At 34.9% G+C, this 26,562-nt stretch overlaps 1 protein-coding gene across 6 annotated transcripts in view; it reads left to right on the top strand.

The window, feature by feature from the left end:
• speck overlaps positions 1–26,562 on the top strand; it is a 330,661-nt gene that overhangs the window by 247,225 nt on the left and 56,874 nt on the right. Inside the window, exons 1-2 of one of the 6 annotated variants that reach the window (XM_067773561.1) lie at positions 19,133–19,384; positions 19,605–19,884. The exons of 2 other annotated variants lie outside the window; for them this stretch is intronic. In XM_067773561.1, coding sequence (XP_067629662.1) covers positions 19,783–19,884 — 102 coding nt within the window. In that variant the 5' untranslated portion in view covers positions 19,133–19,384; positions 19,605–19,782. Of the gene's footprint in view, positions 1–19,132; positions 19,885–26,562 lie in introns of those variants that run through there. 3 more of the 6 variants (XM_067773560.1, XM_067773559.1, XM_067773562.1) reach the window with 3 other exon arrangements.

Raw genomic sequence — 26,562 nt, 5'->3', positions numbered from 1 at the left:
ATCAATGCTTCAATGCTTCTCCTTCTGGAATGGTCTGTAATATTTCAGCTGCGGGCCATTTCAATGCCATGGACTGTACAGCAACTTTATCTTTAGTATTCCAGTTGTTCACTGCTAACGTCTTCTCGAATTGAAGCTTAAATACATGGAAACTATCAAAGCCGTCAAAAGGTGGAGTTGTTACCTTCGCATTGCCTGCTGAAACAGCTGCGCGATTTAGTTGCAACTCCTGTATACGATCTCTCAACATCCACCTCTTCCTCCTGTGCTTCCACCTTGGATGTTATTGTCGATGTTTGTGCAGTTATTGCAGCCAATATCATGTTCAAGTCTGTGTTCGTCACTGTTTTCGGTGTTTCATTTTTCCATTTTTCTTCTTGTCTCTTCGCTATCAGGATGAAAGACTTACTCTTCCACATTAATACCTTCCGACTCCATAGCGTCTCGTATTCGTGCTTTAAGTTCGGACTTATTGCCGCTTGTATGCAATCCACGGCTCTCCAACTCCTTCTTTAGTTGCTGGATCTTCAATTAACTGAACTTTGCCATGTCCTTGTTGTCCTCTGGAATTTATTCAACAATTCCTCTTCTGACACCAATTGTAAAACATTTTGGAAAATTTCTGATTATTTTGCAGCTTCTGTTAACGTTCGAATCTCTGAATTGTTGAATAAATAACAAAAATATTCAGTATACAAAACGTTCTTTATTTAGACTACTTTGGGATTAGTACTTCACAATTACAATTATCGCGTATTTCACAAAAGCGTGTTAAAATCAAGCTGATTCATTATTCCTCAGCTTGCGCTGCTTTTATACTCTCTGTTGCTTCGTTTGCATATCTCTCCAAGGGTCTAGACTTTTCACGAACAGCCTTCTAGAACTACTGCTTATTTATTTCTCTTGTACGTATCTGTTATTTACGTTTGTGTTCTAATTATACGCGTATTATGTGTGAGTAATAACTTCTGCTCTTAGGTGATGAATACATGTCTGTATGTGAAATAATATCTTCGCTTTTTGCATGCATGTGTGGTTGCTTGCTTTGATGTTTGAAGCCCCGTCACACAAGCAGTTTTTTTATATAGATGCGTTTGACTAATACTATGTTCAAACAGAAAAATAAATTTAGGTAATTTCGATTTAAATTGAGTGGTGTTCATACAACTCAATTTAGCTTGCACAATAGTAATTTGATAGCTGCTTGCCTCATCTTTACAGCAACATCATACCTTTGTTCAGACTGTAAAAATAAACGTGTTGGTATTAGGCGAATGGAATGGAATGAAAATATAAAACTTTGAAATGTTTGTTGTTGTAGGAAAATGTGTTCCATGTTTTGGTTTAATTTTGAGTTTGCCATCTTCTTTTGACAATCACTACTGCAGTGAAATGAAAAAAATAAAATCAGCTGATGAGATGAGCCAACCATATATTTGAGCCATGCGTAACTGACGTTTAAATCTACTCCACAAACACACTTTACAAGGTTGCATTTGCAGTTTGAAACAGTTTATTACGGAATTTTTTTCAATTGGCAATTTATTATATGATAAATTGCCGAATAAATTGCCAAAATGGCATAAATTGCCAATTTGGTGTGTGTTTGTACATAGTATAAATCGTATGCATTATGAGTAGATTGGACGTATTTTTATGGGGAATGGCAGATTGAGCGACACTGACGCGATCTGACATGGAAAAGTAGCCATCTCCCAAATTTTGTTGCAAGCAAAGCATAAGGAGAAGAATTTGAAATTTGCTTTAGCTAAAGATGCTGGCACACTTTGCAGTGAAATTACTTTTCCCACTCATTGGTAACTTTTCTAACATTTTTCGGGATTAAAAAATGCAATATAACAAATGAATACGACACAAAATTTGTTAAAAGTGCTAAAACGTATTAGTTTATTAGGGAAATTGTTTAAAGGCAACAATGTCATGAATTTGCGGATACTTTAGGGAGATAGAAGCCAGTTAAGTGACCAAATAAAGTGAAAAAGACTTCATAGCTCGAAATTAAAAGCAAATATGCAGATTTCCAAGACCAAAATAATGACACCCCAGCGATTTAGGGGGCTTAGAATATGCCCGCGGTATGTATGCCTGTCGTAAAAGGTCACTTAAATACCAAATTGATTCAACGGGTTGTGTAGCGAAACCCTTTCAAGGGATTGCCAACACATTATATAGCTTTTCCAACCCAATTGTCAACCTCACCAACCCGTTGCGAATACTGTTTCTTAACAGTCGAGGCTTTGGCGACCCCAAGTTCCTTATGGATCTATGGGCTGGGAGGGCGGAATGGCCCAGAAGGTTTCATGTGTGTGCTTGTTACCGGAACGTACCGGATCTGCATCCTGCATCAACATCGATAACCCTCCCCAGGGCCTTCTGGGAGTATCCTTATCGCTACAACAACAACAACCAAACTAATGACGCTTCTATTTAAAAAATAGAATGGCAAATAATCAAGTAATAAAAAAACAAATTTCTGGTTTTTAAATAGATGAAGGTCATTACAAACTCGAATTCATGCCCCTCAGCAATATTCTATCTGGCAAGGCGCGAATGCCTCGATTCTTTTCACAATTCGATTCACAGTTGCTTGGAATGTCTTGGAGAGGTCCTTCTCAAGTAATTGCAGATTTCTTACGCGATAATTGCTCCATAGAAGAGTAAAACTAATGTTTCCTTGATAACGTTTTTCGATGTTCACACATAACTTATGACTTCATTTCGGTTTTAGGAAATGCTCCGCTATAAAAACAAATTTTCGCGTAGACTTCGGAAAAGTCCAAAATGCTATTCTAATGATGACCATTTTTAATCCATAAAAACTTTTTATACATCTTTTGGCAAATATAATGTAAATATATTAGCCAATTAAGTAAATGTAATAAGGCATACCCATATCAATTGTTAAAACTTGATACATCTGCTCTACTTTGTGTAAATTTTTATTTTTTAAATTTGTTTTGCTAATTCAGTGGTTTATTCATAAACCAAGTCAACAAATTAAAAAGGCAATCTTCTTCGAATGCGCCGTATACTATTTATGCATATATGAAAAATATTAAAAACAAGTAAGGAAGGTTAAGTTCGGGTGTAACCGAACATTACATACTCAGTTGAGAGCTATGGTGACAATATAAGGGGAAATAACCATGTAGGAAAATGAACCGAGGGTAACCCTGGAATGTGTTGTATGACATGTGTATCAAAAGAAAGGCATTAAAGAGTATTTTATGAGGGAGTGGGCCATAGTTCTATAGGTGGACGCCATTTAGGGATATCGCCATAAAGGTGGACCAGGGGTGACCCTAGAATGTGTTTTTACGATATAGGTATCAAATGAAAGGTGTTGATGAGTATTTTAAAGGGGCGTGGGGCTTAGTTCTATAGGTGGACGCCCTTTCGAGATATCGCCATAAAGGTGGACCAGGGGTGACTCTAGAATGCGTTTGTACAATATCGGTATCAACGAAAGGTGTTAATGAGTATTTTAAAAGGGAGTGAGCCTTAGTTCTATAGGTGGACGCCTTTGTAAGATATGGGTATCAAATGAAAGGTGTTAATGAGTATTTTAAAAGGGCGTGGGGCTTAGTTCTATAGGTGGACGCCTTTTCGAGATATCGCCATAAAGTTTGACCAGGGGTGACTCTAGAATGTGTTTGTACGATATGGGTATCAAATTAAAGGTATTAATGAGGGTTTTAAAAGGGAGTGGTGGTAGTTGTATAGGTGAAGGCGTTTTCCAGATATCGACCAAAATGTGGAACAGGGTGACCCAGAACATCATCTGTTGGATACCGCTAATTTATTTATATATGTCATATCACGAACAGTATTCCTGCCAAGATATCAAGGGTTTTTAATTTCGCCCTGCAGAACTTTTTCATTTTCTTCTACTTAATATGGTAGTGTCACACCCATTTTACAAAGTTTTTTCTAAAGTTATATTTTGCGTCAATAGACCAATCCAATTACCATGTTTCATCCCTTTTTTCGTATTTGGTATAGAATTATGGCATTTTTTGATTTTTCGTAATTTTCGATATCGGAAAAGTGGGCGTGGTCATAGTCGGACTTCGGCCATTTTTTACACCAATTCCAAGTGAGTTCGGATAAGTACGTGAACCGAGTTTAGTAAAGATATATCGATTTTTGCTCAAGTTATTGTGTTAACGGCCGAGCGGAAGGACAGACGGTCGAATGTGTATAAAAACTGGGCGTGGCTTCAACCGAATTCGCCCATTTTCCCAGATAACAGTTATCGTCATAGAATCTATGTGCCTACCAAATTTCACAAGGATTGGTAAATTTTTGTTCGACTTGTGGCATTAAAAGTATTCTAGATGAATTAAATGAAAAAGGGCGGAGTTACGCCCATTTTGAAATTTTTTTTATCTTTGTATTTTGTTGCACCATATAATTACTGGAGTCGAATGTTGACATAATTTACTTTTATACTGTAAAGATAAAAATTTTTTTTTAAAGTGGGCGTGTTCGTCATCCGATTTTGCTTAGTTTTATTTAGCACACATATAGTAATAGGAGCAACGTGCCTACCGAATTTCATCATGATATTTTCAACAACTGCCAAATTACAGCCTGCAAAACTTTTAAATTACCTTCTTTTAAAAGTGGGCGGTGCCACGCCCATTGTCCAAAATTTTTCTAATCAAATAAGTTCAACGCACGTACCAAGTTTCATCGCTTTATCCGTCTTTGGTAATGAATTATCGCACTTTTTCGGTTTTTCGAAATTTTCGATATAGAAAAAGTGGGCGTGGTTGTAGTCCGATTTCGTTCGTTTTAAAAAGCGATCTGAAATGAGCGCCCCGGAACCTACATACCAAATTTCATCAATATACCTCAAAATTTACTCAAGTTATCGTGTTTACAGACGGACGGACGGACGGACATGGCTAAATGAATTTCTTTTTTCACCCAGATCATTTTGATATATAGAAAGAAGTCTATATCTATCTCGATTAGTTTATGCCGTTACGGATTACCGTTATGCGAACAAAATTAATATACTCTATGAGCTCTGCTCAGCTGAGTATAACAAAAAAACACAACAAAGCACAAAACGCAGCTATATATACATATGTACATATGTAAATATACTACAAAAAGTCCCTTTGTTTTTGAAGAACACATTGGTTTAATACAAGAATCTGAAATTCATTTGGGGATTTTCCCAAGATAAGAACGTTGCATCTAGATCAGCGTATTTTAAAATGTTGGCGAAGCGGTATACGAATTTTTGACATTTTATTGACAGCCACAACCACAAAAATCACAACATAAACATACTGCTTCATTTAACTGTTATTATCTTCGGTTTTACACAGATCAACCAATGCAGTAATAGAGTAAGTGGTGTGTAGCAAGGTAAGAACAATGAAAGGGCATTGACTCCAGGTTACATAATGTTTGGTAGACACTTTGTTTGGTAAGTATTGATTCAGTTAGATCGGTGTAAGTGTTGGTACATATGTACATACATTCATACAATAAAATGGCTTACCAGAGTATTTAAAAAATTTTAATTGCACGATTTTAAATTCCAAATTTTCATTTCATATTGATACGATTTTAAGATATTTAATATATTTTTTCGTTCGTTTCTGGTTCAGAACTATGCCAAAATTATGCAGAACTAGTTTGACAGAGGGTAGGTTTTTTCTAGTTCTAGTTCGTCGACGACACTGTAAAAGCTGATAACTTCACTTTTCATTCAAAACGACTTTCTGATACACATAGAAGGGGGGACCATTTCTGCACTTAGTTATAAGAGAAATAAGATTGTTTAATGTCCAGAACCGCTAAAAATTACTAAATAAAACACCTGGTAACTTCAGCAAAATTGTGAAAAGCTTCAAATTCCATACATTTACAATACATTTTGAAATTTAGAATGTTTAGTGCCGTTTCTTTAATTGAGTTTTTTATCCTATTGTAAAATTTTGTTGGTTGAGGTAAGCAATTTTTCCACGTCGTCGACAATATATTTGATAACATTTTAAATAGTATAATCAGTGTATTTTTTCATTTGTTCGAAACCATCGAAATAGTCCCAACAAGGAAACAGAGTTTGTGCAGAGGGGGAAAATTCCTACCGCCAGTTGAAAGCATGCAATTGAGATTGAGGGCGAAATATTAGTAGTTTTGAATGCACTAGTAATGCAGCAGTTCGGAACTAGACTTTTATCCTACAGTGTCTAGCTCTCAAATATAAGGTTAGATCTCGAAATTAATTCAAGTTTATTACGTAAGCTAAAATATGTATATTTAATACTTCTGAGTAGTTTTTATAATTACGAATAGTTTATATGTGTATATACAGGGTTTCTATATCATCCCACACACTTTACACAAATTTGACAAAAATTATGACAAAAATTATTTCCACGGCGACTAAACTTAATTGATTTTTCGCCCACTATTAAGATAATATTTAAAAATTCATTGTTAAATAATAGTGAAGGGATGTTCCATAGTCACGGGTGGGACAATTGTACACAATATTTCATCTTGGCTTAAGCATTCTGATAAAATCAGCGGGGGATTTCTGGTTCTAATATATGGATTGAGGCGCAAATTATAACATGTTTTAAAATTGGCACGGATGGGAGAAAAAATTTACGCCATCGATTAGTGAAGTTATATATTGTAACGAATGTTAGCAGCACTGAGCGATGCTATCGTCTCTAAGCCGATGCTAAGCAGTGACGTGAATGCACATCAATAATTCAATCATTATGTATCTACATAAACGAAACAATAACTGCGTCTACATATATGTACCATGTACGTATACGAGCAGCGGAGAGTCAATGCACAAACACATGCATATATCTGAGATACTCCTATAAGTATGCAATGAGAAAAACTATAAAATTGTGCAATTGTAGTTACAGCTGAGAAGTTTGAGAGCTGCTGGACTAGTAGATTCTGGAAGCGCCTAGAAGATGCGAAGGTTCAAATCAAAGAGTATAAAAGGCGGAAATTGTAGAGGCGCTGGAATTCAGTTTGATTTGAGTTGTCAAGCAGTTTCGATTAAGACGATATCTAGCGAGCAATAGCAGTATTATTTTGAAAGTCAGTTTCATTTAAGCTATCAGTTTGGTTATTAAGCCAGCTAATTGCAAAGTATAAGTGCTATTGAGAAGTACTTTAATAAAGGCCATTTTTCCATTATCCAATATTGGAGTTATTTATTCAACAGTTTAGTGATACGAACTTAGCAAAAAGGCAAATAAGAGGATTTGCAAGCAAATTCGTTACAATATTAAAAAACCTCTACGAATATACGGATAAGCTTATTTTGTTTCAATACTTTTATATAAATGAACATTTATGATATCAAATGCCGTAAAAATAATTAATTTTTCTTAAATGATTTTCTTGCTATAGTCTAAATATAAGTGTCAGGGTGGGACATGTTCGAAATAAGAGCATTTAATGAACTTGTTAATAGTAAAGAAAGTATTCCAACCGTTCAAAATATGGTTCACTCTCTAAGGCTTTAGCTCAGATTTAAGAGCCAGGAAAAAAACAACTTCATAGATATCGTATTTTGATTAAAATTCCTACTGGACCTAATTAGTTAATATCTATACGAGGACTTTATGGCGTATTAGCAATGCCTTCTTATTCTTAACAACTGTTTGTGACATACTTGTCACGGGTGCGACATATGTATTTCCTTGTTAAATAATTCCTTAACAACTTCAAAGAAGTCAAAGTTGAATTATAGTATTAAGTTAAGACGAGATTATAACATTGTATAACAATGATTACATAAAACAACCACTTGCAACATTTGGAATAACAACATTCTACTTTTTTCCACGGGTGGGGCAAAGCTAATACTGCTCGATATATCTAATAATAAGTATAAATGGCTTATATAAATACTTTATTCAGTAGCTATTTTTCTTATTAAACACTCGACTGGTAAATCCATATATGTAATACTCTTATATATCTCATAGAAATTGCCCGCAATGTGTTTTGAATTCGAAATCAAAACAAGACAGCCTATAAAATTTTTGTGATTGTAGCAGCTTAAGTGTGACAAGAAAAAATTTCAATTTAGGTACATTCGATTGAATACAAAAACAAAAACGTTTAAACAGAAATATATCGACACTCAAATGTTTGGGAATGTACCTAGCCTTTGTGAGCAATATAGGAGTATTACATTTATGGGTAAATCACAAATTGTTTGACAGCTTTTTCAAAACAAGTTATTTCAACTTAATTGCAATTGTTAAACCATCACTTTACTATAAGAGAAAAAAACGTTTTGAAAATTTATTTAAAGATTAAATTTAATATTTTAGGATTACTGCATTTGTATCCACACAAGAAGATATTCACGTAAATTAATCATATATCACAACATATCGCACGTTTTATTGTAAACTGACTCTATGAACAAATAAATCTTTTACCTATATGACACTCCTTTATTTTTGCCTGGATTCCAAGCTCAAACAACTGACGAAACTTTCTCTCAGTCAAATTACAAAAGGACTTTCCAACAATAGAAAGAGAGACTAATATTGTATACAAAATAAAATAATTTGACATGTTTTTGTTTCAAATTAAATTTTTTATTAACATTTTCACAACAAAAACAAGGCAAACAACACGGAATAAATTATTTCGCGTTTTGGTGAGTCACTTAGGTTAAGTTAGGTTGAACTGGCCGGTCCATGAGGACCTCAAATAGGCTGAATGAGTCCGTAGTGTTACAAGAAGTTGTGGGTCATTTACTTCACATGAAAGTTCATTTTAGTTGTATATGGGTGATTCTCCGCGAGCTTACAGTTTTGTGTCTTTTCGAAATTTGAAATATATTAAAGCATTTTCTATGAATTAAATTATGTAATTGAGTTAAAATTATCTTTATTTTAAAGTTTCATCTTGAATTTTATTGACTGTTCATCAGTTTTATGTAGTTATAGTTCATAATACCCTACAAATGTCACAACCGTGGCATGTCCACAACCACATTTTTCATAACATTTTAGGTGGTAACTTTTTTAATCTTTAATTGCACGAGTAATAAACTGTCATTATATTAAATACTTCACCTAATCTGCAATATTAAATGTTGTTTTAATGATAACATTTCTGTTTTCGCTTTGTAATTTGATTTTGAAAAGTGTCCATGAGTTTTTGAGTAAACAATTTTATTCAAATCGTTAGGTTGGTACTGCTTTATTGCACCCTGGTTTGTGGCATGTGAATTTTGTGTGAGTGTGAATTTTGATCAGCAAGTGTCCCCGCATTTTCCATGTTAATGTTTGCAGTTATTAAAATAACTAATGTCCATTTTTAAACACTGAAGAACTGGAAAAACGGTACGTATCAAAAAATCGTGTCACAACCGTGGCACTTGTATCTTTGTAGTTTTAAGTTAAGTACCGTCTATTGTACCATTTTTCTTTAAGGCCGAATTAATGGTGACTTAAAACCATAAAGCCATAACCAGATAAAACAGCTGATCGAACCTACCTTATGGAAATCAATGTAATCGATTAATGGTGCCATACCATAACACTAACTCGATTACATTGATTTCCTTAAGGTAGGTACGATCAGCTGTTTTATCTGGTTATGGCTTTATGGTTATAAGTCACCATTAATTCGGCCTTTAAAGTTTGCTGACATAACCTTTAAATTTTACGGAAAATCTTGCAAGGCATACTAGCTTTTTTAATGTGCAATTTATTGTCAAAATGTCAGAACCGTGGTACGCGTGTAATGTCACAACCGTGGCAGATTTCAGTATCAAAACAGAAATTAATAGCTGTATCTCGTCCACTTTGGGAATGTTTTTTAGCTATAAGAACTCATAGAAAAATGATTGAAAATATTTGAAAATCGAATATTTTTTTTGCAAAATTTTGGGTTAGAGCTGAGAGCTCGCGAAGAATCGTCCATATTTATGCACAAAAATTTCAAACTAAAAACAAAATTTTTATTTGGCAGAAAAAGCAAACGAATCTCGAAAAAACCCAATGAGATACAAACTGGCTCGTTCGTTTTTAACAAAATATATTATATTTCTCTTGTATTTTCTTTGCTTTTTGGAATATAGCTTATACACTTACGTGCTGAAGCCGTATTAGGAGGGAGTGAGACAAAAAATTGAAGAAAAAATACATAAAAATAAAGTCATATACATAGGTATTTGTTTGCGTTTTCCCAAAAATATAAATTTTTGATTACTTCTGTTTACAATAAAATGTGCGATATGTCATTAGATGCAAAACACAATAGCAGATTACGATTGGTTGCAAATGGCCTTGCATCATTGTTAAAAATCCATTGCTTTCAAATGACAAAGCAAGGCTTCGAACAGCTGATATTCTCTGCAAGAACACTTTCGATTAGATAGTCAGGATCGCAATGTAACTTCTTTTGAGTAAATAAAGTTAAATTGATAAATATATTCCTGTGTGCGTATATGCGTGTGGGCTTCTCTCATTTTCTGTTTCTGCTTGTTGGTTGCTAGAATATTTGCTGTGATAATTTACTAAGGTCGCTCACGATCTGGTGCATATGCAATTAATAATTAACAAGCAGAAGCATCGTAAAAATGTCACATTGATACCAGAACTGAATAATTTTATTTAACTAGATTAGGGTGGTTCTTACAAATCAGTTAATCAACATTTTTCGGTCTCATCCTTTCAAACGGTCTTAGCAACTTCAAAATATCAATTGTGGATCCCGTTGGGAAAGTTAATGCGTGTCGCTCAGGGTTCAAAAGTTAGGACTCTTCTATTTTTATCATATATAATGTGGTTTGAGAATTCGTGAAAAGGATCACATTTTACATGACATTAAGCAAAGTAGGAAATAATTATTGTATTTTAGACAACGTTTTAGCAAATTTTCTACTACTGTGAAAGTTTTTGAAGGATTTTTGATCCTCTTTCTCCTCATGCTCACAGCACAGGAAAAATTTCAGTGAAATTTCGTCTTAACCAAAGTGCCCAGAACTTAACAAGTTTTACAAAATCGTATTTCATTGCAAAAACAAATAATGAATTAAGCAGTTTTAGATTACTAATTTTAGTACCACAAATTATCGGGACATACAGCCTTTGTACCGTCCTGAAACGTCATCTGAAAGCATAGCCAAAGAGTCACATCGTAACTTTTTATGTTCTGATACGTAAATCTGGAACCTACTTTATAGTATGCATACAAAGCAGCCTACAGCAATTTCCATGTAGATTTTCTACTTATCACAATTCATCAATGCGTTGATTATGCAAATTGCTTTATACTTTTTAAATGTTTTTTTTTTTTTAATGATTTTTTTGCATACAAAATAAACTTGTTTATAAGTATTACAGATGACGCTAATAACGAAAACAATATCGGATAATAACAAAAATAAGCACAGGCTATAGGCCACAATAACAATACATATCTATATATATAAAAAGAAGAGTACATTTTGATTGTCACTCCATAACTCGAGAACGGATAGAAACATTGCCATGAAATTTTTAGGAAAGATACAGGAAGGAGAGATGATGGTTAGTTGATTTTGAAATCCCAAATCGGTTTAGCCATTCTTGAGTTATGATTTTTTTTTAGAAAAAATTCAATCTAATATATAAAATTCTTCTGTCACGGTTTTAGAGGCTTAACTCCTCCGAAACGGCCGAACCGATTCTCACGAAATTTTGTGAGCATATTGGTTAGATCTGAGAATCGGCTAACGTCTACCCTTTTTTTCGCTACGTTCCTAGGGTCTTGAGATCAAAACGTGGACCCGGGTACCCCTACAATGTGTTTATACAATATGGATATCTAATGAAAGCTGTTGATGAATGGTATAGTACAGGATAATTTTCATACTCCTGGGTGACTAGGGTCTCGAGATATAGGCCAAAACGTGGACCCGGGTACCCCTAGAATGTTTTTATACAATATGGATATCAAATGAAAGATGTTGATGAGTGCTATAGTACAGGATAATTTTCATGCAACTGGGAGGCTAGGGTCTCGAGATATATCCCAAAACGTGGACCCGGGTACCCCTTAAATGTGTTTATACAATATGGATATCAATTGAAAGCTGTTGATGAGTGATATAGTACAGGATAATTTTCATACAACTGGGAGGCAAGGGTCTCGAGATATAGCCCAAAACGTGGACCCGGGTAACCCTAGAATGTGTTTATACAATATGGATATCAAATGAAAGATGTTGATGAGTGCTATAGTACAGGATAATTTTCATGCAACTGGGAGGCTAGGGTCTCGAGATATAGCCCAAAACGTGGGCCAGGGAACCCCTAAAATGTTTTTATACAATATCGATATCAATTGAAAGCTGTTGATGAGTGCTATAGTACAGGATAATTTTCATACAACTGGGAGGTTAGGGTCTCGAGATATAGCCCAAAACGTGGACCCGGATACACATAGAATGTGTTTATACATTATGGGTATCAAAATGAAGCTGTTGATGTCTGCTATAATACAGAGTAAATTTTACACCGCTGAGTGACTACGGTCTCGATATATAGGCCAAAACATGGACCCGGATACCCCTAGAGTGTGTGTGTATTATGGATATCAAATGAAAGCTGTTGCTGAGAGCTTTAAAGTAATTTTGATTGTGATATTCGATTTAGTCGCATCAACCTGGCAAAACTGATAAATATGCATGCGAAGCCAAAATAAAGACATGAACTTATAATACCCACATACCTATTTACACGTCCTATTCGATTTGACTGAAATTTGGTATATAAATTTGCCTACATTAGTATTTACGATGCTTTTTTCCGGGAAGTATACCAGAGACGGACTGGGACTGGGATTAGGACCAGGTCTGGGACTGAGACTGAGATTCGGAGTGGGACTGGGACTGAGACTCGGAAGGGGAATGGAACAAAATACATACCACCCTCTGGGACTGGCAATAAGAGATGAAGAAGAATGAGAAAAACTTGAGAGAAAAGAAAAGAGAGAAGGAGGCTGATAAAGAGATAGAATGAGACGAAGATGGAGATGAAGCGAAAAAGATGGAGGGAGCAGTGAATAAAAAGATTAGGAAAAAGTGTAGAGGGGTAGGGCAGAGTTAGACGGAAAAAGCTTATTAAAGAGTATGCAGATAGGCCAAATTTAGGGCAGAACAACGTCTGCCGGGTCTGCTAGTATTTGTATGTATCCTAATTATGAATGAACGTGTTATTCCACCATTGCCTGTAGAAACACCTTAAAAATATTCCATCCAAAATATCCAGTTACAGAATTACAAATATATATTTTTGTACTTAAGAACTTGTTAAGTTTTGAGTTGATGAACTTTGGTTTAGTGCATATAACTAATTCATATTTGTAGAAAACTAAAAGTCGATGCGAGGGTGATAGAAAATTGCATTTTCAGGGGGCGAATTTTCTCTTTCCCTTCTCTTCGTCACGTCCACGTCATCATGAAGAAAACTAACTTGTAGATACGACGTAACTGAAATAGCTTGAGAGCGTAGCGGTAATATTTTCTAAAAACTGTCATCGTGTCTTTGGTAAAAAGTTGTGTTAGATGGTTAACACAGAATATCCTAAATGTGAATGCATATTGTATGGATTTCGGGTGCGCGGGGTTCATATTACGGATGTGACAATGTGAAAAGTTCTACTATTCAAGAATTGTGCCATGATTCTATAGGCAATAAAATGAATTACATTCATAAAAAAAGAAAATTACCTTCTTGTTTTTTGCGTTATTAACAAACATTTGATTAGTCATGCTTGTCTAGCCTTTCGTAATAGAGCGAGCAATCTTAAATCCACCAAAATCTGTTAAAAATATTCCATAAAAGTATGTATGTAATACATACAATCTAAGAAACTTGTTAAGATCGATGCTATCTGTCGCCTTTTTAATAAATTCATTAAATATTTTTGAAGATCAGCTTTATCAGCATTGTAAAAAAATTCTCGCCGTCCTAAAAAAACTGAATCAGATGGAGCGATTATTCATAATTTTGTTTTTCAAGTAGGTTAAGTAGATAACAATGTTTTCGTAAATCCCAGAATAGTAGGAGAACAACAAATGCGAATAAGCATAAAAAGTGATGTGTTGACAAAAGTTAATAAATATATGTATGTTTATATGAATACGAGTGAGACGTAAACAATGGAAAATAAATTAATTGATTTGTATTCTGGTAAGTAACACTTTTAACCAAAAAAGATAGCAGTTTACTTTTATGCGCAATAAAAAAAATTAATAATTTTATAGTAGCAAACGTAGATAAATATGGCTCACCTAGACCTTAAGTGAATTAAGTTAAAAATCTGACATTTTGAAGTTATGCGTATCAATACCTACCGCCTTCTGTATTCAATTAATCAAATAATCAGCCTGAATAGAATATCAAAACAAAAATAATAATAATAAATTACTCTAAGGCATATTAGGGCGCGAGACAGTTTTTCCCGTTCTATGATCATTGTGATTTTTTGATTTTATCACACGCATACAAATTAGAGACACAGCCAGGACTTTACATGTGGCAGGAGAGATATCGTTTGTTTTATTTATTTTAAATTTTCGGAGAAACTTCTAGTCCCGTGTAGTACCTACTTCATTTTATCTTTGGAGTTAAATGTAGGTATCACCCAATATAATGGTAGTTTCTGTCGAGAAGAATCATATTCGTAGATTAGCTATATATATCTATCAAGTTGCACGTCGCCTTCCTTTGCGGCATCATTGATATTTCTATTAGGCGGCATTTACGGCTTAAGGGCCATATTTTTACTTATCTATATCAATTGGCAACAGGTATTTGGTGCCTTAATCTAAAATATGTGACAATTTCATAAGAAAGAAGAAAATGCAAAATTTCACTTAGCCAAAACGTATCCAAAACAAAAATTTAAATATCCAAAAAGTTAGTGAACTCACCAAATGAGATATTTATAGGTTATGGATATGGCGAAAAACCTAAAACCAATTGGTTGATATGGTATGGTTATAGCTAGGGTGTTATGGTATGGCACCATTGACTAACTACATTGATTTCCATAAGGTTGGTTGGATAAGTTGTTTTATACGGATATAGATTTGTCAGGGCTTTTAAACAGATACAATGCGTCACATGCATGGCGGACAAGAAAGAAACTGACATCTAAATTGGCTGTACTTAAATGGTAAAACGGCAGATAGGCAACGCAACATTTTTTGTATCCGTCATACTTTGTCAATTTTCTACTTTTGATGTACGACAACCACGCGTATATGTTGGAGTACACATTTTGATATTTATAGCACGCGATTGTGCAAAATTTGTGTGAAAAATTTTGAAATGCTTTTAGTTGATAAATTAATTTGATTTTGATGATAAAATCTACAATTTCATTGCAAAATAAAAGTATTGAACTCAGTCCTTATGTGTCTCTCATACGTCAGTCTAAACTGACGTAGTTCAAAGCTGACTACTCGATTCATTACGATAGAATAAAACAAACAATTTTCTAAAATAATTCATTGGATGATAGGACGTTTTAGAATAATCTCAGTCGCCCCGGTGGTCATATGGGTTTTAAACATATACCGTTTTGTGGCAAACCGATTCTTTCGGTGCACAGCGGGCATCCTAGGTCTATATTATATAAGTTGCTTAGTAGAACTTTGAGCAGTATGACCCAAAACGATTTGCTTAGTTGGGTTTAAACTAATAGCAAGCAATAGTTCATTATATATGCATGTTCATATGTTGACTGTAATTTTTTCAATAAATCACATTGTCACTACTATTTAGGACAGGTTTAAATGGGGTCAGGAATTCCTCTTGAGTTCCGTGGAAATCGAGGGGCGAGGAGGTGCCGAATCCCGAAGTCATTCGAGGGTTGAACAGCCTGCTATAAAAAGGGGGCAATCTACCTAAATCATTCCCTAAACATTGGAAAAGTTTACACTTCGTATATGCAAATTTATAGTTCAATTTACTGTTTGTATGTACCTAAGGGGTAGTTTTTACAGAGAACGTACTTACTCAGGTGGCCTTCTAATCCAAAATGGACGGGACTCGAAAACGAGAACTCAAATAGAATTCCAGTATTGAGTACCTGGTATCCGCTTGCCTCAGCAACATCTGTAAGTCACGATGTAGTGCATTAGGGTACTGGCCTAAAAAACTACGATTAGCTTTAGGTAGACATATTCAAATCATATTTAGAACAAATCTCTACGTGAGTAGCACTGATTGACTGGTATTAAATTTTTAGCCTACGGTTTTTGCTTTACTATCGCCAAATTTTTTTATGAGGATGCGCATCTGAATATCTTAAGGCCGATGCAAAAGTATAAACCAGGGACTCTTTTTAATAGTTTTGTTTTTTTTTTTTGTGAGTCGAAAAAGTCGTGTTTTAGATGGTCACCCCATGTTCATCTTTCAATCAAAAAGTGCTCTACCACATACCTTCATCTCATTCAATCAACAAATTAGAGTGGATTTTACTTATGCCATATATGCCGCATTATGAAATCCATTTAATTTATTCCTTTATTAATGAAAACTATTTAGCTAACAGATTTTGTATGGCAATTGAATGAAACAGATATCATGATTTTTTAGTTTTAATCAAGTACAATTTATTTTAATGTACTTTTGTATGCTTGCCTTTTAAGTACAATAATATCTAAACCTAGAGTAAGCCAAAAGTGAAATGATGATTGCCGGCATTTATTTATCGATTGCAAAGTGATTCTCACTTGAAGATTTAGTTCGGTCAAAGCGATCGTCGAAAAAGGTTAAACTCTACATATTAGCCTTTCACACACGTGCAAAAGTGTATACAGACGTACATTTGAACTAAAAAACAAAGTAGCCAAAACCTTTTAATAAACAATCAAAAACACACATGAGAAATATGGTAATCTTGCCTAAAACATTTATACCCTACAATTCGTAACACATCAAGTTATAACTTTAACTCATAATTCTCCAAACCAACCTATTACCCTTGGTAATACTGCAATTTATTATCTGGTACACTATCAGAGAAAAGTAAAGGAAATAAAAGTAAAGAGAGATACCTTTAGCGCCATACTTTTACGAATGGCAAGACGTACCTAACTTCTCTATCAAATTGGAAGGTTATAATGTAATGAATATAAAGAGGAGAGGTTAGGTTAGGTTGAACTGGCCGATCCATGAGGACCACACATAGACTGAATGAGCCTGTAGTGTTACCAGAAGTACATTTCACGACCAAACTGAAAAACCCTATCAAAAACCATTACCTATTCCATAAAATAACTCTGTCCTCTTGGCAAATAGTAGAAGCTTTCTGGGACTTACGCCATTGAAATCTGCATCACTCCTAATAGCTGAAGTCTTAGCCTTGTAAGCATTATCACTGCAATCACTTACTAAGCCTAATTTAAAGGCATACGACTTCAGAAGGCAGTGTCCAGTCAGAATACCCGTCATGAGCCTCTAGTCCCCTCTTTTTAAAGATAGAAGCAACTTTGTTAGTCTAAGGGTGTAAGACCTACACATAATCTTCGACACTTTACAGCCTCGCGCTTGGATCCACGCCTTCCCGCTTGTTCGATCATGTACACCTCTCGCCTTCTCTGAATCACGCCCAATCTAATTTCCAGGGATTACTTACACTCTAACACACTTTTAGATGCTGTGCTATGCAAGATTACTGCCTTAATAGCTGCTTAGATGGTAATATAAAACTTAACACGGCTGCAGTTTAAGCTACTTTTTTCCAGTGTTTCTACAGTTTTGGTTACGGCTAATACTTCCGCTTGGAAAACGCTACATTGATCTGGCAGTTTGTAGGATCTGTTTATTTCCGGATCAGCACAGCATACCGCAGACCCTACTCCTTCCACTACTTTGGACCCATCTGTGCACACATGTATCGATCGAGATAGGGAATCAAGTAGGTTGTTCGTCCTGTAATTGATGACGCTATACTATTATGGCCGTATGGTCTGCACTCAAATTGCCCAAGGCACTGAGCAGCGTTGCAGTTGTTAAAGCTATGTTCTTTGCTACCAGGTCTACAGGTGGAAAGGGCAGTGATGAGAGGAGAGGAGAGGATAAGAGAGGAGAGGATAAGAGAGGAGAGGAGAGGAGAGGAGAGGAGAGGAGAGGAGAGGAGAGTAGAGGATAGGAGCAGAGAGGAGAGGAGAGGGGAGAAGAGGAGAGAATGAAATAGAAAAAGAAAAATAAATAAAAGAGAAGTAAAGGAAGAAAAGAAAGGAAAAGAAATGAAAAGAAAAGAAAAGAAAATAAAAGAAAAGAAAGGAAAAGAAAAGGAAAGGAAAAAAGAATAGAAAAGAAAAGAAAAGAAAAAAAAGAAAAGAAAAGAAAACAAAACAAAACAAAACAAAACAACAGAAAAGAAAACAAAAGAAAAGAAAAGGAGAGAAAATGGAAAGGAAATGCAAGGAAAGGAAAAGAAGGGAAAGGAAAGAAAAGAAAAGAAAAGAAAAGGAGAGAAAAAGGAAAGGAAAGAAAAAGGAAAGGAAAGTAAAAGCAAGGAAAGAAAAGGAAAGGAAAGGAATGGAAAAGAACGGAACGCAACGGAACGGAACAGAAAGGGAAGGGAGGGAAAGTGCATCTAAAATACTAATGTTTTCTTAGCTCTGTAAAATCCTCTTTCAACAATATTTTTTATGAAAATAATTTTTATGTGAATAGCAAAAGGCTTTATCTGACTTTTACATTAAATAAAGCTGAGTTTAGAACATTCGTCACCCATTGGGGTATCTCATATTATTAGCAATTTAACAGTAAAGCTGTCAAAACGGGGTTTTTTTTTTTGCTTTCCTGAAAACTGACTTTTCGCTGATAGAGGGTATTGAATATAAGCCAACGATATGTTGGTAATTGATCTTACTTAATCAGTGTGTAGGGTAAAAACGAATTCGTGTAAGCTCGACACTATTCAATTGTGTGAGCTAGTGAGAGCAGAACTGATGTTTTGCAAAATTACTCTGTTAACAACAGACGCTGTCGGCTGCTGGCCGCAGGGACCGGCAACCAACCTGGATCTTTGCAAATTTATGCACTAAACAAATATAAAACCAACAACCGCAATTTATTGCTCAGTATTAGTAGATCGTTGTGAGTGAACTGAGTGCGCTAGATCGCTAGCTGTATGAATACAATTTGTATTTGATATTCAAAACACTTACCATAATAAACAAATCGGGAAGTAACAAATAGCATATGGAAATAAGTGAATGAAAGAAAAACATAAATAAAGGATATTCTGACATTTAAATAGAATGCGACGCTAATTTGCTAATTTATAGATCAGACAAAATAAATAAAGGCCGTTTATATCGTGAGAGGTGTGTTCACGCGTGAATTTATGTGACAGCCGATTTGTCGACATGCGCTAATGTTAATGGTTATGGTTATAACGTAAATAAATACAAACATTTTTTAAAGAAATTAAAATTTTTTTAATGGCCTTTTTTATTTTGATGGGCTTTGTGATTTAGTGATCTCCCCTTTGGTGGTTTAATAGATTACATATGTACAAACGTATGCAATATTCTTTTGTTTTAGATACATTTGAGTACTTAGCACATATTGTGTATGGAACAAACATAAAAAATCAACGATAACACGAGAAAATATAGAGTAAACAAACTAAAAAATACGTGAGCAAAAAATTGTGCTAAGATCTACTTTTGCAGAACTTAGAAAAAAAAACATATAAAGAAATTCACATAATAATAGCACAATGGAAATTCAAAAATTGCACGAGCAAACGATGCTCGGGAATAAACGGGATCTCACAAAGAAACATGCAGATATCCTTGAGACGCGATATACGGTAAGTAATGTGAGTGGGATCTTAAAGGCTTAAAAATTAATTAAATTATATGGCTCATAAAAATGTTTAACTTCTGCCTATGGAAAACGTTTCAAAACAATTTCACTTAGCTATTCTATTCGGTTTGTACAATAATATGTATGTACGTGCATTTGGGTGCTATCTAGATGATAGGAAATTTAAATTTGCTCCAATAAGTAGCTTTTTCGGTATTAAAATTTCATTGAAAACAAGTGTGCATTAAGGGGTATCATGCAAAGAAGTTAAAATTATTCTTAACTAGTTCGATTAAATAAATAAAAAAAAATGTAAGGCGCCGACACCGAACGGCATCTGCAAGGCAGATGAGTTTTCACTGAGAGCTTTTCATGGCAGAAATACATTCGGAGTGCTTGCCAAACACTACTGAAGGGCGACCCCGCTTAGAAAAATATTCTTTTAATTGAGAAGCTTGTTTCTAAAATTTTAAAGTTGCTTTGCCCGGGGCGTGAACCCAGGATTTTCGGTGTTGTGGAGGGAACACTTCTCTGCTCTCCTAAATGGAGACAACGATTTATGCACAGAGATGACGAACCCGATCCCGCAATCGAAGATGGTGGAATTAATGTCCCCCCGCACAGAGATGACAAACCCGATCCCGCAATCGATGATGATGGAATAAATGTCCCCCCGCCTGATTATGACGAAGTCAGAATAGCAATAACTAGATTGAAAAACAAGGCCGCGGGCGCTGATGAATTGCCTGCGGAACTATTCAAATACGGTGGCGAGGAGCTGGTAAGGCGCATGCATCAGCTTCTTCGCAAAATATGGACGGACGAGTGCATGCCCGACGATTGGAGTCCAAGTGTTCTTTGCCCAGTCGACAAGAAGGGGGATACTGCAAACTGCACCAACTATCGCGGAATCAGCCTTCTTAATATCGCATATAAAGTCCTGTGAAATGTATTGTGCGAAAGATTGAAGCCCACCGTGAACCGGCTGATTGGACCTTATCAGTGCGGCTTCAGACCTGGTAAATCTACCATCGACAATATTTTCACAATACGCCAAATCTTGGAAAAAACCCACGAAAAAAGAATCGACACACATCACCTCTTCGTCGATTTTAAAGCCGCCTTCGACAGCACGAAAAGGAGCTGCCTATATGCCGCTATGTCTGAATTTGGTTTCCCCGCAAAACTTATACGGCTGAGCAAAATGACGTTGAGCAATACCATCAGCTCAGTCATAATTGGGAAGAACCTCTCCGAGCCGTTCGAAAATAAACGAGGTTTCAGACAGGGTGACCCCCTATCGTGCGATTTCTTTAATTTGATTAGACTAGTTGCAGAACTTAACCGCTCTGGAATAATATTCTATAACAGCGTGCAATTACTGGCGTATGCTGATGACATTGATATAATCGGCCTAAACACCCACGCCGTTAGTTCTGCTTATTCCAAACTGGAAATAGATGCGGTAAAGATGGGTTTGATGGTGAATGAGGACAAAACGAAGTACCTGCTGCCATCGAGCAAGGAGTCAGCGCATATGCGCATTGGCAACTACGCTACTGTTGTCAGCCATAGTTTCGAAATAGTAAAAGACTTCGTTTATTTGAGAACCAGCATCAACACTAGCAACAACATCAGCTCTGAAATACAGCGAAGAATAACTCTTGCCAATAAATGCTACTTTGGACTAAGTAGGTAATTGAAAAGGAAAGTCCTCTCTCGGCAAACGAAAATCATACTCTACAAGTCACTTATCGTACCCGTCCTGCTATATGGGGCAGAAGCGTGGACCATGACAACAGCAAATGAAGCGGCTCTGGGAGTGTTCGAGAGAAAAGTTCTTCGAAAGATTTATGGACCTCTACGCGTTGGCGATGGCGAGTACCGAAGAAGATTTAACGATGAGCTGTACGAGCTATACGTCACAGATATATAGACATCAATATAGTCCCGCGAATTAAAACGCTACCATCACACCACGACGGCTACCGCAGATTAACTTCTGATCATTCAAATAAGTTGATAAATCAATTACTACATTTTGTTCAGTTAAAATTTTGAATAAACAAAATTGAAAATAACGAGTAATTTTCAAAATTGACAGAGCAAGAAATGTGACTAATCTCTTTTTTCAAACTATCATTATTAAAAAGTCAATTACTCAGTTAATTTGCCATTCGATTAATCACAACTGAATATTGAAGGGAAATTCCTTTTTGATTAATCAAAAAATAGAAAAATTCGATTAATTGCCTAATTTTAAATGCGATTAGTAACAAATCTGGGCATTTGAAATTTAGGTGTTTCCCTTATAAATGCAACACGCTAATGTACATATCTATGTATTTTGTAGAGTGTTTTGACTGCACAGCAAAGTGTTTATAGATGAAATGTATAAAATTCAAATTAATTAGTCAATGGGGCACGCGGCACCTGTCCGCGATAATTTCATGATCAAAAAGTTATTGTTTTCATTTTTTGGATTATGGGTATGCACATACATATTTACATATACGTTGGTTTTTTTTTTATGCCCAAATGTATTTACAAATGTATAATCAAAATTTGCGGTTTGCCTATTGTAATTTTTTCACACTTTTTTTAATATCAACTAGAACTATGTTGTTGTTAAATATATTTATTAAAATGTATTGTTTTTGTTAAGCAGCATTCTTTTAACGAAAGTTAAGCTTATGGAAAATCTGTTTCGTGGTAGCCCATATCCATCAGAATATCCTTCCTTTTCGCTCAGTACTTACATATTTCATTGGAGATGGGTAAACGGTGTACGACAAGAGTCATAGTTAAATTTATAGTTTTTAATAAAATAAAATTGCTTGTTTTTTAAAACACTCAAAACCGATAAAACTATCCGTTGCAATGTAACATATAAATTTTGATCTTTAGAAATTGTTAGTTCAGATCTTTATACATATATTTAGTCTTAATCGGACAATCTGAAATTGAACCGCTGTACAACACACTTTGAAGCTGCTCACGTAACTAAGCGCTTTTACTTGGTAGCTGAAATTATACCCATGCATCTGGATTTTATTTTCATATTTTTTTTTTCACAATGGGCACGAACAGGAGCTCTCGTCTTTCTCAAAGCAAGATTACATCGGAACGCTCACAAGATGGTAAGACAAGATGAAAAGGAAGAGAGGAATTTGGCGTTTTCACTGTAAAATTTTTACGTTTCTTTTTTATTTCATTCTGTTGGAATGAAAATCCTAGCTCATCATATTTCATGTGGACAATATTTAAGGCATAGTTAGGATTTCTCCATTACAAAAATTGCATAAAAAGCTGAAAATGCTACTTCATTTGGGGCTTTATTCTGATAATAAACAGTCTGAATTATAGTTCTAGGTGGTTGTGATTTCAGGAAACTTCATTTTTGCTTTTTTGTACATATATTACGGGGTGTGAAGTTATTAGGGGGACTCGTTCAACCTTATAAATGCCTTATAAAGTGTGTAAACGTATAAATTTATCTACTGCGTAAACGAACTGTCAAATTTTGTATGAAAAATTATTTACATATATATTTACGCGCATATTTCATGGTGTAAACGCGGTAAACTCAAAGGAATGCAACCTTGCAAACATAATTGCCGTCCTTTTCATCAGAAATCTCCGACATCAGCAAGTCATTTACAACAATTTCTTAGTAAAGATGTTTTAGTTTTGATTTTTCACTTAATCTTGGCATTTTTTAATTTGTATAACAATTAAACATTTTTTTGGAAATAATACAACTGATCGACAATTAAGTTTATCAAGAATATTACTACATAGGTGCGTTCATATAACTGCGTGTGTAAATGGATATAATTTTACACTTCATAAATTTATATGCTTTAATGAGTCCCCCTATTGTAAAGAACTATATACATAATTGTAAACATTTTGCATTGCTTTAAGTGGAACACAGTTTATATGAGAAGCTGCAACAACTTCTATGTCACCATGATTAAAACCAAGGAGCCAAAATGTCACCGCCTTTAAAAAAACGGTTATGTTTCTAATAACTTTTACTTCTTTAGGAAGTTAATGGAAAACCATAAAAGATATTGGGGTATAGAAGTTACGAAACATGGTGGTGCAAGAGGCAGGAAATATCTGGTATATATTGAACTATGTAAATAGCCACACCTCATAAAAAAAGGCAATTCGCAAAAGACAATTCAATCAAATTTTTTATTGGAAACCATGGAAGTAACCGAATTCTTAAAATTTTACATGAATCCTACACTCTTGTGAATTGCCCAAAAATTTTAAAACTTTTTAGTAGTACAAGTGTCTCACGGGAATAAGCTCGCAAAGAAGTAGATTTTGACTACAAATGGTCTATATACATAAACCGCTGGTATATAGTAAATAAATTGATGTGCCCTACAATTTTCCCACTGGGTATTTTATATCTAATTAGGGTATGTATGTATATATAAAAAGTGCAATTTCTTGAAAACAGGAGCAGCTAGGATTAATATTCAAATTGATTTTTTTATTAGTATAAAATCCCAAATGAAGTGACATTTTAAGTTTTTGGTGCAAGGTCGATCCTTTTATGCAGTAAAAGTTGTCCGCATGAAAATATGAAAAATAAGCATATCTTCCAAAGAGGATAAGCTAGGATTTATAACCAGTAAAACACCTCATATGAAGTGGCGTTTTCAGTTTAAGCTGCCATTTTTTTTAGCAGTTTTTTTTGTTAAGGAGCAGTGTGAATAATAATGGCAGAGATTTTTGTTAAGGCTTTGGCTTTGAAAATTATTAAATAACAACAATTATTGCGAAAAATATCAACTTAAATGTGTTAAAGCAAAACAGCGATACCAGTTACAGCATTTGTACTTAAAATTTATTAGACTTTTCGGTGAACTCAGCAGATGATAAATGCATTTTTTAATTAATCATAAGTAAAGATAGTAATACATATATATGTAACTCTTTCGTAACAATCTTTAGTAAGCTTTTTATAAGTTAATATCAGAAGTGCAAACCACCTCAAAAACTGCAACGGGTCGATTCAGTTTCGTGTGTCAAACCAGTTTTTCAAAATCTTTACCGGTTCATGAATCGATTTCTGGGTACCTCTTTACCGTTCAACCGGTTCGGTTTAAGTGATTCAACCCTTTCTGTACTAAATGGTACAAATATCTAATGGCATACGGTGCCTACAAATAAAACACCACCAAGGAACTAAGACCATGTTTACATAGGCACTAATCTACAATAAATCCGCAATAGCTAATCTTTGTGTTCACAAATATCCCATCCCTAGGATCTCTAGAAGCTCTTGGAAAAATCCTCATCACTAAATCTTGTGCATTATTAACGATTAAATAATAAGTTAAAAATGTGTATTGTGAATCTGGTTATTTAATTGCCGATTAGGGGTTGAGTACGAAAATGAACATAATCTTGTTAGTCTTAGAGTATTTCTGGCAATAGGACGGCAAGATGGCTGAACTACAAATTTGCAGTCAACAATCCAGTTCTAGGGATGGGAAACCTGCGAACGCGTACATTAATTATTGTGGTATTATTGTGGATTAGTGCATGCGCATACATGGTTTAAAAGGCGACTAAAATCCACATACCCAAATGCTCGAGGAGTTAAAAAACCATTCGCGAAGCAGTCGGGATAATAAAAAAAGGTGCTAGTACCGCAAACTCCTTTAGCCTTCGGGGACTGTTTTTGCGGCTAAGGTAACAAAAAAAAAGATAATTTAATAAATGGCATTTATAAACGCTAAATTCATATCTGAGTCTAGGTCAATTGGTATACCTTGGGACTCAAAATTGACAACTTATTTTACCAAAATTAAGATAATCTTCAAAACCGCGAATTAAAAAAGTTGTTAGGTAAAGTAGTGAATAAAGTACATTTTAAATTCCTTCTATTTGAACTGAACCGAACCATTTCTTTTTGTACTTTTAGGTTCGGTTTGTGAATTTTTGAATCAAACCCCCAAAATAGTGGGTGGTTCGGTTCGAACTGGTCTGCATCCCTGATTAATGTAATGATTTGCACCCTTTCAATCACTAAAGTACAAACGGTTTCACACTAGTAATAAAAACTTTCAACTACGTATTTATCACAATCATTAAAATAAAGGAGCTTTTTGCTTTATCACGACTTTCATAACAATAAAATAAAAACACTCAATTCATTTCAATGTTGAACTGGGCCCGTATCGTGTTTTCCGTAATCGAGTCGGCAATCGCATGGGAAAAGTTTACTTGACTGATCGAATGAGGGGCAATATTGGCATTGTGAGATACGTTCACTACCGTAACGTAATTTTTGACAATATGTAATAGATTCAAAATAGAATGTAATAGAAATATTTATTATTTAAAACGTTTTTTGGGTTGAAGTAATGTGTGCGAAAATTAAGCAATAATGGAGATTAGACACATGGCACGGAGCCTCTTATTTATATAATTCATGTTGATTTCACCGTCTAGCATCTGAATTAAGCATTGCTGGTAGTGAACCTGGACATGAATGATAGAGTGCCATGAAGGCCGTCTTGTGGTTAGGGATCTAGTCATTATTTTATGGCATTTAGCCCAGTGCTATGAGCTATGCATAGTGTTGATTGCCTTGTCGTTTTGTTGTTTTAGTAAGCCTTTTTGCTATCGAATGGATTTTATTGACATTAACGACTTTTTGAGT

Source organism: Eurosta solidaginis, chromosome 3 (genome assembly GCF_040869045.1).
Source record: "Eurosta solidaginis isolate ZX-2024a chromosome 3, ASM4086904v1, whole genome shotgun sequence".
Taxonomy (NCBI): domain Eukaryota; kingdom Metazoa; phylum Arthropoda; class Insecta; order Diptera; family Tephritidae; genus Eurosta; species Eurosta solidaginis.
The sequence above is the reverse complement of the archived record's forward strand: the minus strand, read 5'-3'. Positions and strand labels throughout refer to the sequence as shown.